The 15,669-nt window shown below is 43.9% G+C and overlaps 7 protein-coding genes across 10 annotated transcripts; 3 read left to right on the top strand and 4 right to left on the bottom strand.

Annotated features, from left to right (window-relative positions):
* Window positions 1–570: 570 nt before the first annotated feature.
* Window positions 571–1,632, bottom strand: TrAFT101_009471 (uncharacterized protein; the record flags this gene model as incomplete). Its single annotated transcript, XM_024906697.2, has 1 exon — window positions 571–1,632. The coding sequence occupies one exon, from the start codon at window positions 1,630–1,632 to the stop codon at window positions 571–573; it is 1,062 nt and encodes a 353-aa protein (XP_024761594.2).
* Window positions 1,633–2,446: 814 nt separating this feature from the next.
* On the top strand, window positions 2,447–3,972 carry TrAFT101_009472 (uncharacterized protein). The gene has a single exon (XM_066128665.1). The coding sequence runs from the start codon at window positions 2,700–2,702 to the stop codon at window positions 3,900–3,902; it is 1,203 nt and encodes a 400-aa protein (XP_065984785.1). The 5' UTR covers window positions 2,447–2,699; the 3' UTR covers window positions 3,903–3,972.
* Window positions 3,973–4,002: 30 nt separating this feature from the next.
* On the bottom strand, window positions 4,003–4,845 carry TrAFT101_009473 (uncharacterized protein). Its single transcript, XM_024906696.2, has 3 exons — window positions 4,677–4,845; window positions 4,280–4,611; window positions 4,003–4,209 (listed from the first exon to the last, which is right to left on the bottom strand). Exons 1-3 carry the CDS (start codon window positions 4,741–4,743, stop codon window positions 4,060–4,062), a joined length of 549 nt encoding a protein of 182 aa, XP_024761592.2. The 5' UTR covers window positions 4,744–4,845; the 3' UTR covers window positions 4,003–4,059.
* Window positions 4,846–7,339: 2,494 nt separating this feature from the next.
* Window positions 7,340–8,635, top strand: TrAFT101_009474 (uncharacterized protein; the record flags this gene model as incomplete). Its single annotated transcript, XM_024899955.2, has 1 exon — window positions 7,340–8,635. One exon carries the CDS (start codon window positions 7,340–7,342, stop codon window positions 8,633–8,635), a length of 1,296 nt encoding a protein of 431 aa, XP_024761590.2.
* A 101-nt stretch (window positions 8,636–8,736) lies between these two features.
* On the bottom strand, window positions 8,737–10,292 carry TrAFT101_009475 (uncharacterized protein). Of its 3 annotated transcripts, XM_066128668.1 has the most exons (5): window positions 10,001–10,292; window positions 9,711–9,947; window positions 9,488–9,634; window positions 9,255–9,350; window positions 8,737–9,123 (listed from the first exon to the last, which is right to left on the bottom strand). In XM_066128668.1, the coding sequence occupies exons 1-5, from the start codon at window positions 10,175–10,177 to the stop codon at window positions 8,911–8,913; spliced, it is 870 nt and encodes a 289-aa protein (XP_065984786.1). In that variant the 5' UTR covers window positions 10,178–10,292; the 3' UTR covers window positions 8,737–8,910. The 3 variants fall into 3 exon arrangements, with proteins under 3 accessions (XP_065984786.1, XP_065984788.1, XP_065984787.1); XM_066128667.1 differs by having other exon boundaries at window positions 9,255–9,419; window positions 9,488–9,947; XM_066128666.1 differs by having other exon boundaries at window positions 9,406–9,947.
* Window positions 10,293–12,507: 2,215 nt separating this feature from the next.
* Window positions 12,508–14,017, top strand: TrAFT101_009476 (uncharacterized protein; the record flags this gene model as incomplete). Its single annotated transcript, XM_066128669.1, has 2 exons — window positions 12,508–12,526; window positions 12,577–14,017. 2 exons carry the CDS (start codon window positions 12,508–12,510, stop codon window positions 13,953–13,955), a joined length of 1,398 nt encoding a protein of 465 aa, XP_065984789.1. The 3' UTR covers window positions 13,956–14,017.
* A 270-nt stretch (window positions 14,018–14,287) lies between these two features.
* TrAFT101_009477 (uncharacterized protein) lies at window positions 14,288–15,669 on the bottom strand. 2 transcript variants are annotated; one of them, XM_066128670.1, is made up of 6 exons: window positions 15,400–15,669; window positions 15,268–15,348; window positions 15,094–15,207; window positions 14,693–15,017; window positions 14,489–14,639; window positions 14,288–14,439 (listed from the first exon to the last, which is right to left on the bottom strand). In XM_066128670.1, exons 1-6 carry the CDS (start codon window positions 15,574–15,576, stop codon window positions 14,367–14,369), a joined length of 921 nt encoding a protein of 306 aa, XP_065984790.1. In that variant the 5' UTR covers window positions 15,577–15,669; the 3' UTR covers window positions 14,288–14,366. The 2 variants fall into 2 exon arrangements, with proteins under 2 accessions (XP_065984790.1, XP_024761587.1); XM_024901905.2 differs by having other exon boundaries at window positions 14,288–14,639.

Below are 15,669 nucleotides of genomic sequence, written 5' to 3' on the forward strand. Positions count from 1 at the left end.
AATCAGCGGACAATACTATCATAAGAATAGGGACGGAACTGTCGCCTGGGCAGGCCAGGGAGGACAGTCATCTTCTTCAGCGGCACCGAGGAGGTGAGCGGTTTTCGCCATGTCCGGATCTATTCATTCACAGGTTCTGGCGTTTTTGTGTTCGGGGAGCTCTCGGTTGTGTTCATGCTTTGACCGTGTTGTCTTTGGCTTGTTGACGTCTTCTGGCTATGTTTCCGCCGCTGGCGGTGTCGGGGTCATAATTGGCGGTGGTTCTTGCGTTATAGTCTAATGCTGGATTACGTATTAATAGCCGTAGTGTCCTTGATTTATACATTTGAGTTAAAGCTAATATATTGCTAGCCTTTAGCAACCTAGTTTTATTCCTGTGAGTTCTTTCTATATATTACAAAATATTAATATATATAGCACCCAAAATAGCACAGAGAGTATATTTCATGCTAATATAAGGAGTAATAGAATATGCAACCTAATAACACAAACTATCACTTACACTAACACCAATAAACAATCTCAACAGAGAGCCGTTCAAAGCTCATGGTGATCTATAAGTAACCAGATCTAGACGACGGGTTCGTCGCAATCGTGGAAGGAACCCAATTTAAAGAGCGCTTTTGCGTTTTCGCGACCAATGCGGCAGTAATTATCGCTTCCGCCGACGGCTTGTTGAATAGCTTTAGAATCATTGTCCCACCAGCCGCAGCCCCTTTCAATTGTCTCATACGGATAGTCAACACTGAAAAGGACACGGTCCGCTCCAATCTCGTTGACAACATACTTCAAGGTGCTGGTCGAGAAATGACCGGCAGTTGTAACCCAGATGTTCTTTTTGAAATAGTCGTAAATAGTCTTCTGGCACATAACGCGGCCTGCCTCTTTAGCCAATGGTTTCTTTACATCCTCGAACCAGTGATTGATACGCCAGAAATCAAAGGGTATATGCTCTCCAAGGTGGCCGATGATGAGTTTCGCGTTTGGGAATCGGTCGAAGACTCCATTGGTGATAAGTCCTAAAGTATGGAGGCTTACCCCATTGGCAAAAGATAAAGGGGGACCGATCAAGTAGGGTCGCTCCGCATACAGCTTCTCCCGAACGACGTCAGACGGAGCAGTCGGGTGGATATAGATCGGAACATCAAGCTCCTCGACCACTTTCCAGAATGCATCATAGTGCGGCTGGTCATAGAAAAGGTAGGTAGCGCCATCTGGGCCAGCGTGCTGAAAATCATTCAGCAGCGCCCCGTGGAAGCCAAGCTCCAAAACGCAGCGGCGGAGCTCTTGCCCGGCTTGCGTTGGATCGTGCATAGATAAAGACGCGAAAGCACCCAGTCTGTCTCGATGGCCCTTGATCTCGTTGGCGAGCCAGTTGTTGGTAAGGGTAGCCTCTTTGGCTGCTTCAATTGGATCGGTAATTCCTTGGATTCCAGGGACCGTCTGAGATAGAATCGTGTAGCCAATGCCGTGGGCGTCAGAGAGACGAAGGCGCTCACCTTTGATATCATGGATCCTTCGCATGTAGAGTTCACGGCCAGCAGGAGCCATGTACTCTTTCGTTAGCTGACGAGAGAATTCCTCTCGACCGGCGCGTTCATACGCTTCCTCAAGAACGATCTTTCCCAGCATGTCGAATGTATTTGGAATAGATCGTGAGCTAGATGTGTATGTCCGTGTGTAAGGATGTTGTGAAAAAGAAAATAAATTTCAAGGAAGAAAATATGCTTGACTTTGTCCTAGGACTGTGTTGACTTTTGCTTTGAGTCTGGTTTGTGAAGGACAGGTTGGACTGTAACCCATTGCAAAGGATGCCTTTTGTAGTTTGTCCGACTTCGACTTATACCTTGGCACGAAACTAGAGACGATGCATATACAGAACAGCTTTTAGATCAGAGCGGACTTCGACTATCCAATAATGGAGAGTGCAGTGCGATGAACGCTAGGATGAAGGGTGCCACACGGCCCAGCAGGCCAGCGAGCCAATTATTCTACGGTCGGTGCGAGCGGTGCGGCGGGCTCCCATGCTGGGATCATGTAGTTTACAATTCGTTCCTAATCCCTCCTATTCTCCATATAGATTATAAAACCTATTGAAATTAGCCTGCAACAAGGACCTTTGAGCTCTCCCTTCTGCAGGTTTTTTCTGTGAAAATGATTCAATGATACCTAGGGAGTGTACTGAGGCACTAATAAGGGTTCCACTTCGTCCATTAAGCCAATCATTGCGCTGTCGGTACGAGCAGCCGAGTGGGATTCACTGAACTACCTACATAGTTAAACAAGTGTCAGTGAGCAATATTCCGGCTTAGAAATCATTTTGATTGTACATCAAGTCAAAAGGCTTTTTAGGTTGCAAAGCCGATCTATTGATCCAGTCCGAAGTGGCTACACCTCCCTTTTTTTTTAAAGTCTTTCTTAATCACAGTTTTCTCAAATCTCTTCAGTCCACATCATCATTGCCGGTCGCACCGGATTTATTGTGCTTGGATATCAGCAGAGACCCGTGTGGGTACTCGTTCCTTACTCACCGTTTTCTCAGCATACCTCGGCCTAGATTGGGTCTTAAATCTAGGACTGGTTGCAGGCAATGTAAAAGGCGTCGAGTCAAGTGCGACGAACGGTCACCGATATGTGGCGATTGTTCTAGACTTCAGCTGGATTGTAGTTTCGTCTCCATCACGCCTCATTTATGGAGTATGAAACCCTTGCGGCGCGGACAGGGAGACGAGAGATGGGGGGCTCCGACCCAGCGACCAGGCCCGGTACCACAAGGAATCCTCTCTTCTCAACGATTGCACAGTTTGCAAGCAAGTCTCAGTGAAGAACCGCCTCAATATACCTTAGAAGATATGCGCCTTTTATATCACTTCTCCAACCACACAGCCATGACGCTCTCAGATGTCCCCGAAGCCCAGCTTGCCTGGGGTACAAGCGCTATTCAGGTTGCATTTAAGCATCCATTCTTGCTCCAGGGTATATTGGCGCTCTCTGCCCTACACTTGACTAGCCTGGAAGGCAGGACCACAAGAGAAACCGAGCGTCTTTCAATTGTCGCAGCCAGTAAACAAGATGCAGCCTTGAGAGAATTCCGGTCGAAAGTTGGGCATATTACCCGTCAGAACTGTAACTCGCTTTTTGCCTTTTCTTTTCTCACCGAATTCTACATTCCTGCCTCTGCCGGCACGGTAATTAACCCATCTGCCACATTTATGAATAATAATCTCTTCGAAGCCGTTTTGGACTGGCTCCGACTTCACCGAGGCACATCTGACATCTATAAGCGTCATGGCGATTGGTTGGCGGCGGGGCCATTAGCCGCGCTCTTTTGGGGCGATGTCCTAAACACAGACTCACGAGTGCCATCTCAGAGAGCAAGTTTAGTGCTTCCATCATCAGCTCACAATGCTCAGTATTTCTTGGACCTGTGGACGGCAATCAAATCTAATTCTAACATAATAGAGGACAGGGATGCTTCTGCGTCTGCTGAAGGACAGGACGAAGCAAACGAAGTCAACTTACAGGTCTTGATGATTCTGGTTGACATTTTTAGTCGGACTCAAATATTTAACAAACCCAATCAAGCAACCACTGCTGAGCTACACCGCAGTCCCCGCCAGTTTCAAAGTGACCAACACCCCCCCAACGTTGTCAACAAACCGTATTATCTCGGCCTTTCTTTCTCATGGTTATTTAGAGTTCCTGCTAGATATGTGGAGTTATTGGAACGAAGACAACCAGCGTCACTCATTATATTTGCTCACTTTGCGCTGCTCTTACACAATGCTCCAAGGTTCTGGTGGAACAAGGGCATGTCAGCGAAAATTGTAAAAGCAGTGAGTGCCGTTCTTCCTGCTCAGTGTCAGCAATACATTAAGTTGCCCATTCAAGAGATACTTTGAACACTTATATCTCTACGGCAAATATATAATGTATTTAAGAATATAATATTTAATATAACATTCTATCCAGTCTATACTATGTATATGTTACAACCAGGTCCGCTGTTAGGAAAGAGATGTAAATTGTATATCATAGACTATCTCGCGCTTTATGCTATTATACAAAACCGAGCTTTCTCGCAAGATCATCCAGTTCCTTCTGGTTAGTAAAATGCGCATAAGAGGGTTGTTTATTGTTGAGCTTAGAATTGACATTTTCCCATACTTCCTGAAGGTCAGGACGGTCCTTAGCTCCTCCTAGGTTCATCTGGAGTAGTTAACATCAGTAAGTAACTTATAATATTAAGGTTAGACCATAAGCGATCATGCGATCATACCTCAGAAGGGGCAATGGCCCAACTTTCCATGACGGTTCCATCGTATTTCATTACCAAAATTGCAGGCTGGGCCATGCCATGCGGATATCCTTCCCTCTCTGTAATCGCAACAGTAACCATATCATTGGCTGCCAAGTGCTTAGCTAGGATGTTCTCCGGATCATTAATTGCCTCGCCGGTATATCCACTAGAAGACCGAACCTGGGCAAGGTGCTCCTCATCCTGCGCAGAGACAATCACTGGATACCCCCCCGCCGCGGTGATGGTTGGGCTTAGGTCTTGCAAACTCGAAAGGTATGCCATGCAGAACGGGCACCAGTGACCACGATAATCTGGCAACGTGTTTAATAATTACGTGCTGGCATACAAAAATTATACGGTTGCAAGTAATACCTACAAACTATGAACAGAAAGCTATGTTCCTGCTTGAGAGTTTGGAATTTCGATATAGCGCTAACTGACATATTGATCTTGTACCCTTAATTAGGGAGGTGTGGCGGTGGTTTGCTTCCAACGAAGTATTTTGAGTCCTTTATCGTCTGAAATCACGCATGAGATCGCATTCGTGCCGAGCATCTTATATATATTTGTTTCACCACTGGATGGGCCTGTGATCATGCTTTTAACCCAGTAATACCAATGGCACGCAATGAGGCTACTAGTTGACGAAGCACTACCATAAGAGGAAGTATCTAGGTGGTCCCAAAGAAGCAAATGCTAGGTGTATAATGCTCCCTAGCTAATTTAGTAATGTATTTGTCAACAAACCCCGCAGCTTGATTCACCTAATGTTTACGAATGTGGAAACATTCTCATGCCTTGTGTGCCGTAGGATAGGGTAGGCCGCCTTGCTCTACATAGACATGCCATTATGTACAGCTACTTACTACTAAAATGGGGAAAAGGCCCTTTTTGCATCTATCATGACCGTCAATAAAAAACCGGATGTCCTTCATGAACTACAGCAATCGTACTTAGCATTTACGCTTTTGGACAGAATTTGTTTCTCAGACCCAAATCTCTTCAAGACTGGAAATGCATCAGAAATGAGGCTGGTCAATGCTTGTTATTTAGCGTTTCTCGCAGTGGTTAGGAAATTCTCAACATCCCTTCTTAGGCTCCAATAACTACCGAACCGCCTCCCCTTAATAGCGCTGGATATGGAGCCGAGAGTTTTGGTAGTGGCACCTACATGGTGACGCACAACCAGTATAATTGCCTTTCCCTGGTGTCTACTGACGGGGTAGTTGTTATTGATACGCCCTCATCTATTGGCTATAACCGTCAATATGCTATTGGCAACATCACCGACAAGCACGTAATACTATAATCATACCCACTCGGATCATGCCGGTGGCGCGTTCATATTCGAAAATGCACTCGCATTGCGCGTATTATCACGAAAACCCTACTCTCAGAAGTCCCAAGTCCCGATGAACTCCTCCCTGACGTTGCTGTTGAGAGAGAGTACACCCTTTCCTGGAGCCAATCAAAGCCTCGAGCTTTCGTACAAGAAATCAACCATTAGCCCAGAATTATATTCATCTATGCCGCTATGCAGAAGGTTTTAATGATCGTCAACGTGATCTTACCCGGGTGGATGTCGTTTGCATATCTGGGCGAAGCAGAGGACATGCCGGGCTTCGTCCGTGCGCATGATCAAGTCCTCCATTACAGTTTTGACCATTATGTAGGCGGACATCTAACCAGTTCTAGTAACCGAGTTGACGTGGTGGTGCAGCGTGAGTAGATTAATGACGTAGAAACCAACTGCGATAATGCCCTTACTGCAGCAGCTGCCTTATGCAACGAACCCAATACCACAGCTGTATCTGGTAAGCGCTACTCTGTAAGAGAAGTCAAGAAGTATACGGGCTTGTTTTAAAATATACCTTGATAGCGTGGTTAGATATTGTTACAAATCGGAAATGGTTGGGCCAATTGTCTGGTGTAGACGTATATGGATTCGAGAACTCATATACAATGGTAATGCATTGAGTGAAAACAATCTTTGTCGCACCCAAATATATCTACAGTGATTCGTATAGTTGTGGAATTCTTAAACATGCATGTAGTAAATAAAACTGATGTCTGACCAACTGCCTAACCAACCATTAGCACACTGCTTGCAGACGCTTATAGTTGCAAGAACAGGTCATACTAGAATAGCAAAGACACAATATTGAATAAACACATTCAAGACTGAAGCACGTGTATTAAAGCAGCCTTCAATAATAAAAGTAAAGCTATTTATTGAATTTTCTTTGCGTGTGCCAAGTATTGCAACCTCTACTTCTTCTAGTGCGTGGAAAAAATCAGTTTATGGACATTTTTATAGGAAGTAATTAATATTACCTATTTTTTTCCTGTTTGTCTTCCATTACAAGGGACGATATTGAAGGTAGGCGCTGCTACCCATAATAATCCGACCTCCCGATTGTCTCCGGTTCCGCTTTGTTGATACGAGCTGAGTGGACTATTTCGCGAGAATAGGAATTTTGATATAAATTAAACAGGACAATTACTAATCGCCGGGATTAAGGGTAATGTTATCCCTATCGACAACCATACTATGGCACTTCACTTCTAAGAGGTAGTTTGAGTTACGTAGGGAAAACCCAAATGCTGATTTAATGTCCTCAGCCTACGTCATTTTCGGTGATCGGCATTGAAACGAAGCAAGGGGAATGGACATGAGGAGATGAATATCTATTCCAAAGTTAGGAAGCTATATGTAGGTAATTGACTGGCTATAGTATAAATAGTGTGGCAGTATTTGTGGGTTTAGTGGTCAAGTTGACCCGGAGGTGAGATATTCTGCATCTTATAACTCCTTTAGCTTAGCCTAAGTTCACTCCATAGCTGTGATTAGAATGTTTTAAGGAGTCTATTGTACTGAATACTTTTAAGGCAGGTTAAAGGAGTAAGGGGTCTTACTTAGTTCAGGGCTTAAATCAACCTCGGCCCAAACATGGGTGTCCAGCTACTCATATATAAAAAGAGATTCTAATCCACATAAGAATTCAAAAGACATAGCAACATCATTCAACATCATTCAATATGAATTACTTTACTAAAGGATTTTTACTACTGCTTGCCTTTCGGCTTACGGCTGGTACACCTATAACGAATTCATCTGCAGCTCCAATCCCGCCAAGCCTGGATTCGTTCTACACTCCGCCGCATGGCTTCGAAAAGACTTCCCCGGGACACATACTGCGACATCGGGCTGTTCCGGTTACTGTTAATCTCCCCAATTATCCTCCTTTAGCACAATCTCTCCAATTTCTGTATCGCACAACCAACACATTTGGTGATGCGGTGGCAGCGATGACAACCGTCCTTGTTCCACAAAACGCGGATCTTGGGAAATTAGTTTCATTGCAAGACTTTGAAGACTCAGCGGACATTGATTGCGCGCCATCCTTCATAATACAAACCAGTCAACCGGAACAAACTGCATTACTCATCGAGCTGGCTCTTATGCAAGGCTGGGTTGTGGCCATCCCAGATCACGAAGGTCCCAAAGCATCGTACCTTGCAAATATCCAGTCAGCACACGCCGTTCTCGATGGCATACGCGCAGTTCTATCTTCTTCATCCCTGACACATCTGTCGAAAGATCCTGCAATTGTCTTATGGGGGTATTCTGGTGGGGGTCTCGCCAGTGCCTTTGCCGCAGAGCTCCAGCCTTCGTATGCGCCAGAATTGAAAATATTGGGAGCCGCTGCTGGTGGTATTGTCCCAAATATCACGGCTGTGATAACCGAAGTTAACAATAAGCCAAACTCTTGGCTTATACCAGCCGGAATTATGGGCCTGGTGCATGAATATCCAAAGTTGGGGCCAATTATCGATGCGCATCTCATCCCAGCGACAGCCAGTTCTTTCAAAGCAACAGAGCATGTTTGCTCTGAAGTTCTGTTTGGAAGTGAAAATATTTTGTCCTATTTTCGCGACTTCGACGCCTTAATGGCAAATCCTTCTCTCCTCGCAATTCTTGCACAAAACGACATGGGCAATGACTCACCAGAAATACCAATGTTTATCTATAAGGGAGTGCAAGATGAAATCAGTCCAATTGGCGAAACTGACGAACTGGTAAAGAAGTATTGCGCTGGTGGATCCAGAGTCACATACAGAAGAGATATCTTGGCAAATCATGAGTTGGATGCTGTGCTTGCTCTCCCAGCTGTGTTGCCTTGCCTGAATGACAGGCTAAATAGGGTCCCTGTTAGTCACAACTGTTCGACTTCAACAATGGTATCATCCTTGTTCGAGATAGATGCAGTGAGCCAGGAAACACAGAATGTTATCTTGTCAGCTCTGGTAGATGCCATTGCAAGCTCTAACTAATATTAGCAAATGATGCTAATACTACAATTTCTTTTCAGTTTACCGCTTTAAAATATATATAAATAGAGGCAACTTATCCAGTCTCCAAGAAACGTGATGTAGTATTTAGAAAAGCATGGCCTGTATGGGAAAGTGCTTATAGCTTTTAATACATTGTTACCAAATAAACCCTGAAATAGATAGCCTAGGGTATATTAATTAAAAATATATCTCGATTTTCAGATTCTTGAATTTAGGGCTATTCATTTTAGTAATAAAAGCAGGTTATACTATTCTTATAGACATTGAGAATAATAGTTATTTAAGACTTGGCAGCTGTATGGAGAGGCACAGACTGTACATCCACTGTATCCAATTCCGCCACATTGGACCCAGTGAGCTGCAGTACAGCTAGGGCCGCCACTGGCTCCCGACGTGCTTGCTGGCCCTGAAGGCTGTGTAGAAGTACCTGTGGAAGTGCCGTCAAGAAGATCAAAGAAGTTGAGGACCTGTCCTTAGTGTTATTAAGCTTTCATATGAATGTAAACAGGGTTCTGATGTCAACTCAGTCGAACACAACAACGAGGCAAAGCCAAGAAAGCTCAGCGGCAAAGTCCAAGAGATCTTGAGTTGTACTTACATCAGTTTCATGGAAAGGCACAAAGTGGCCTACGCCCGCAGCACTGTAGCCAACCAATCTTGTACCGTCACCGTAAACAATTTTCGTATAGCCTGACTGCGGGGTGTTGGTCTCGTTGTGTGAAAAGCTCAAGCCCATGACGTTGCCCCACTGATCTAACTGAGCCTGAAGATTCCCAATATACACCAGGGTATCGGCAGTTCCCTCCCAAACTTGCATCTTCGGGTACTGACCAGTGTATCCCGCATACTCAGCGCGTGCAATATCTCCCCATTGCTGCGCTGTAAAATTCTTCTGAGCGCGGGCACAGCTCTGGTCTGGTGAGGATGGTGTAGAGGAGGTTGCATTCTCGAAGCACCCGGCTGGAACTCCGCTAAAGCCTGCGCCTCCAGCAAAGACGTCAGGATACGCAGCCATAAGGATCGGTGTCATCATAGCCCCAGACGAGGATCCTACCGAGAATACCTTGGAGGCGTCGCCATTATACTTGCTGAGAGTATATGTAACCATGGCTACAATGGCCTTTGAGTCGCTACCGCCGTTATGAGTATTAGATGCAGAGCTGTAGCAATCCCAACAATTTGAATCCTTAGTCGTCTGGGGATAGATGAGGATGAAGCCAAGGCTATCCGCGTACGAAGGTAGCCGGGTAAGAGTAAAATATTCTTTGGCAGAACCCCCGCATGGATGAATCTGTTGGATCGTAAGCTTTGACATGCAGAATTAGTGATGAATATCAGTCATACCGCCACAATAACTGGAGGGTTAGTCGCCACCCGGTCAGGTACGTAAATATACATACTGACCCCGGTGTCGGTATTACCCCAATTAGAGACTTGGGTCAGAGATGCAGCAAACGCCAATGATGACATGGCTAGCATGGCGATGCCAGCTGGTTTTGCAAATCCAGATTTTGATCCCATATTTACTATTTGTGTAGCTATACGTTGTGCAATAGACAATGCGCTTGTAGTTAATCAATCACGGTCAGGCATTTTACCTGGTTGGTTTACTTCCTTTTATACCTGTTTCCGTCTCATTTGAGGCAGATTGCTTTACTATAGAAGTTATTGAATTCATGTCGGTGGGAAAAAGCATATCACAGCATACTCAAAGGAAGCGAATTGCAGATATCCATACCTGCTGTCTTTAGCCAAAAAGCGGAATTTACTACCCTACTAATAAACAGAGTGCAACGTATGTCGGCTTTGATTTCGGCAATGATTAATTATTTAACTAATATCTCAAAAGCAATCGCGGTTAGTATATTTAGAAAACCGAATAAGGTTAATTAAGGTATTTGAAAGATTCAAGGTCCCTTCTTTAAGGGCAATATTGAGCTGCAAATATACTATCTCGGGTATAATTAGAATTAGCCTAAACAATTTTAGAACTTGGAAATGCGGTAATTCTAGTCGGCATTTGAACACTAGAATCAAGGAGAGGAGTTGTGTGGCGCAGTGGTCAAGCACACAGGTGACAGAGAAGGGTTGTAGGTTTAAATTCTGAGAAGCCTTACAAACAGGCCAATAAAACAAGCTTCAGCTTGTAAAAACACTATAGCTATTACAAGTGAATAGAATAATAAATCATAAGGTTTTTTCTAGCACTAACTTACTTCAATTATAAAATCAAGTATATGAAGCCAGTCAAGTAGTAAAACTAACTAACTTGTTTTAACCAAGTATATAATACCCTAAGGCTGTATTTATATAATTATAATATAAATAAAAAAGTTATATTATATAAATAGCAAAGCTTATAAAGTTTAGTAAAGTATAATTTAATAGTTAAAGTATATGTATTATTATAAGAAATTAATTTATAGCAAATAATAGTAGGTAACCTAATATATATATACATAAGGTAAAAATAGTATATATAGCAATAAAAATAATTATAAGCGCTATATTATTGCAGATGCATACTATATTATAATAAATAAGTGCTATAATAGAGTAAATAAACTATATAATATAAGAAGTAAGAGCTATAATATAGTAGATAATATAGTGCTATATTGTAGCAGATAATATTATTAATATTATAGTAGATAAATGCTGTATTATAGTTAATAAGTGCTGTAATAGAGTGGATAATTGCTATAATGTAGTAAGTAAGTGCTAGCTCGAATTTAATAAATATGTGCTGTAATATAGCAGATAAGTGCTGTATTATAGTAAATTACAACAGTGCCGCTATACTTTAGTATACACCGCACTATAATATAGCATTGCTCGTGCTATAATAAGCCATTTACAGCACTAAAATGTATTGCTTTTTATACTACTAAATGCAGTTAAACTCAAATTTAAGAACTTAACAGGGGCCAAGAATATTTTGCAACCTACTGTACGGAGTACTGTATTATATTATAGTGAACTATTATTGTATGTAGTATTCGAGACCCACAAGACTAATGCAGTAGCCGGAAGATCCTCCGTTGAGAATCCTCCGATACATGTGCGACGGAGCAACATGGAAACAGTCCTTTAGTCTCTAGGAATCAATGGCATCGAGTGGAAGTAAATAGTGCATATGTAGTGCACAAGACGTGGAGATAGATCTGAATAATATAAGAACAGGTTTCGGCTTCATCAAATTAGTCCAAAGCTTTCTGCGTGAACTAACCGATACTGCTGCCAAACCATGGAGAACTTCGAGTCAACTGAGGTTGCTATTGTTGGGGCTGGCCCAGCTGGACTTACCTTGGCGCTATCTCTCGCCAAATTCCGCATCCGTGTAGCTACATCCCAAAGTTCTGCCGTCGTGCTGCAACCTATCTAACGAGACTTGTAGTCTGTTATCTTAGAAAAGACCCAAGAAATTACGAAAGACCCACGCGGTGTATATCTGACTGGCGATGCCGTGAGAATTTTACACGCCCTGGGCTTGGGCGATCGGCTTCCATATATTGGACATCGTATGTGATTGCGTCAACCCCCATTTCAAAGTTTTAAGAAGTCAATGCTAATCTATTATCGAGTAGAGGTGGACAAAGTCCATTTTCACCAAACATCATTTAGTTCCAAACCATTTTTTTCTTTAAAAGTGGGCGAGTCAAATTCGCTTGAGCAGGTAGTGCCTGAGGGGCTCCTCCAAATACAGCCTAGACTAGGTATAGAAGTGAAACTATTATTTAGCATCAACTCATTCAACTGACAAATATCAGAAAGAGTTCTGAGAAGCCAAGTACAAAAGTCCCCTTGGTGTATACTCCGTACGGGATGTACCGTGACATCGCGGCTGCTGGATGACCCTCCGACAATCGAGTACGTAGACCAGGACGACGTGATATATCGCCTAACCTGTCAGTGGTTAGTTGGGGCAGACGGCAAGGTGGGTGTCGTCAGGAAGCACTTCCTCGAGACATCTGCAGGCATCAAGCAGGAAACTGGGACATATCCGTACGATGGAACTTGGGTGGCGGCAAATTTGAAGATATCTCTACCGACTCGAGAGAGCCATCCCGATTTTCCACTATGGAGCCTTGGATACAAGCCAAATGACATATATGATTTATATTGGCCGAAAGGTTGGCACTTTTGCAGCCCACCGGGCAAGGCGACAGCGGCTGGAAGATTCGGACCGCATGAGGAACGGCTATGGCGCCACGAATTTCGGCAAAACGATATTGATGATACAACAAAGGTCGAAGAGCTTCTCTGGGAACATATTACACCAATGATTACCCGTGACCGAGACAACACAAGCTGCAAATGGTCGACGCCAGTGACTTATCCCCTCGATTGTATAACGGTTCTTCGCTGCCGGCCCTACAGATTCACTCATAAAGTGGTCAATAGATGGTTCGACAAGCGCACCATTGTTATTGGCGATGCTGCACACGTCTTCCCTCCATTCGCTGGCCAAGGCATAGCAAGCGGTTTGCGTGATGCACATCAACTAGCGTGGCGACTTTCTTTGCTAGTAACTCATGACGGCTGCAACACCAAAGACATCAGCTTGTCTCAAGACCTTCTCAGTTCTTGGGCATTGGAACGGAGAAAAAGTGTCGACGATGCCGCCTTTTTTTCCATGCTCAATGGCAGGTTATGTAACCAACCAACCCCGTTATGGGCCTCTCTAGCCCTCAAATTTAAGATGTTTCTAGATTGGTCTGAACTCTTTCCGCGCAAATTAGACCCGCAGAATCAGAAGGAACGAAAAGGCTTTTCTGATGTTGGAGGAGCATTCCTTGAAAAGGCGTATAATGGAGGTGGCCGCATGGCGCAAATTTATATGTGGTCGACACTCAGTCGAACGCTGGTTCTCTCCGACACTCTTCTGGGGAGATCACCGAGTGCATTCACACTTATTATAGTGGCTACGAGTGAAGATTCTCAAAGGTTCTACGACGAGGCCAAGTCTGCTGTCCTAAACTCCTCCATTGACGCATCTATATTATCAGAAGACTCTATAAGACTAGTGAACTCTGAAGTGCGAGCGTCCAGGGACTGCACGGTACAAGGAGGATCGGATAAATTGGAGGTATTCTATCCATTTGTCCCCGATCAAACCATTCTTCACAGCTCTACCGGCAATTACAACGCGGGTGCATACATTGATCGCCTTGGTCGATTCACCAGATTCGCAATTGTTCGGGCGGATCTTTTCATCTTTTCTTGTGCTAATTCTACACTGGAACTGATTGACTGTTTGCGCCTTTTGCGGGCCAGACTCGAGCATAGAATCGGGTAACATGACCTCATCGCGTCGCGCCTGCTTAGTGGTTGCTTAAATCGCCACGGCCACGAAATCACGCATCAAATATGTATGTGTATTATGTAGTGAGCTAATTATATATTATTTATTCGCGAATATTGTAACAATTCAATGGCCCGATCTTGTAAGTTATGATTGTCAGTTAACACGATGCTTCTACTCTGCCGATATCTATTGCAGAGAATTCTGCAGCACGCATGAATTGGAATGGAGATTTATATACACAGAGAAATATACTAAAAGTATTAACAAGTGTAGCAAAGCGCTTTAAAGGGCAAACAGATTGCTACAAAAATGTTTCAAGTGTTAAACACTTGTAGAACAAAATATTAGCTTGTCATCTCTGCCAGCTCAAGACCTCGCCAAGTACCCAGTAACCCTAAGACGTTACAACCACCTGGTGGCAATATTAACTATGATTCGTTGAATTGAGACAACTACTCGAGTCATGGCTGTTACTCTGGGTAACTGTTAGGCACGCAGGTTAACATTTATAAATGCCAACCTACTTGAACGAGATTTCATTCCTTAACGTTCCCACGCTCTCCATCTCAACTTCCACAATATCGCCATCTTGAAGAAACGACTTTGGCTTCATGAACGCCCCAACTCCGGCTGCGGTACCTGTCATTACTGCGGTGCCCGCTGGAATCGTCGTCCCTGCGTGATGCTATTAGTAAGTCACGAGCAGATTGAGTAAGATACTAATCTACCTTGACTCATATGACTGAGAATCTCAGAAGGTGGGAAAATCATGTCTTTCATAATATCGCCTGTCTGACGAACTTCCCCATTAACTTTGGTAATCACCTGATATCCTGTCCCATTGGCGAACAATTCAGGGCTAATCAAGGTGGGACCAATTGGTGCAAATTTATCAAATGCTTTAGCAAAGAAAAACTGGCCTCCTGAGTTCTGGGGTAGCTGAAATTTGCGGCAGCTGATATCGTTCCCAACTGTGTAGCCAAGTATGTATTTGTCCGCGTCTTGAGGGGATACATCCTTGCAATCCTTTGACGTGACAAAGACAAGCTCTCCCTTGAATGTAGCAGCGCAGTCAGTAGAAACGGACTTGGAAGTAGTGTCTATGCAGAGCGTCACATTTTTAACTTACCTCGTAATCTAACAGACTTCTCGCGCAAAAGTCATTGACTGGAATTGCTTCGCCAGGGTGTGCCAACGACGCAGCGGGTTTTGTCCAAAGAGGTGGGTAGGTAGGTACCGGGAGCTGTTAAAGCCCATTGTTAGTCTACCTGGATATTGTATTTGGACAATTCTTAGTTGATACATTGGCTTCCTCAGCGTGGCTATGATAGTTTAAGCCCACGCAGTAAATAGGGATGTCGTCCAGCGGTAATGGTGCCAACAGCTTTTAAACCTCGTTAGACGTAGTAAAGACTGAAATTTTCAGATGACTTACATGAAGAACAGTTGCGACTGTGGCATTTTTTGCTTCAATGAGGTCCGCAACCGTGCTGTATCCTTCCAGCTTGGTACCTTGTTGAGGTGGCCCATGGGCGCTGGGACCAATGTCAGCAAAGTAAGAAGCAGTGTCTTCTTCGCAAACAAAGCGAATCAAACGCGAAAACCCAGCCATAGTTTGAGGTAATAGAGGGGATATTTTCCACGCATCCCAATGTGAGTGCTGCGAAGGCGTTCCCTTATAATATGGTTAACATAACCATGCCCG

The sequence above is a fragment of the Trichoderma asperellum genome, chromosome 6, assembly GCF_020647865.1.
Source record: "Trichoderma asperellum chromosome 6, complete sequence".
NCBI classification, from domain to species: Eukaryota; Fungi; Ascomycota; class Sordariomycetes; order Hypocreales; family Hypocreaceae; genus Trichoderma; species Trichoderma asperellum.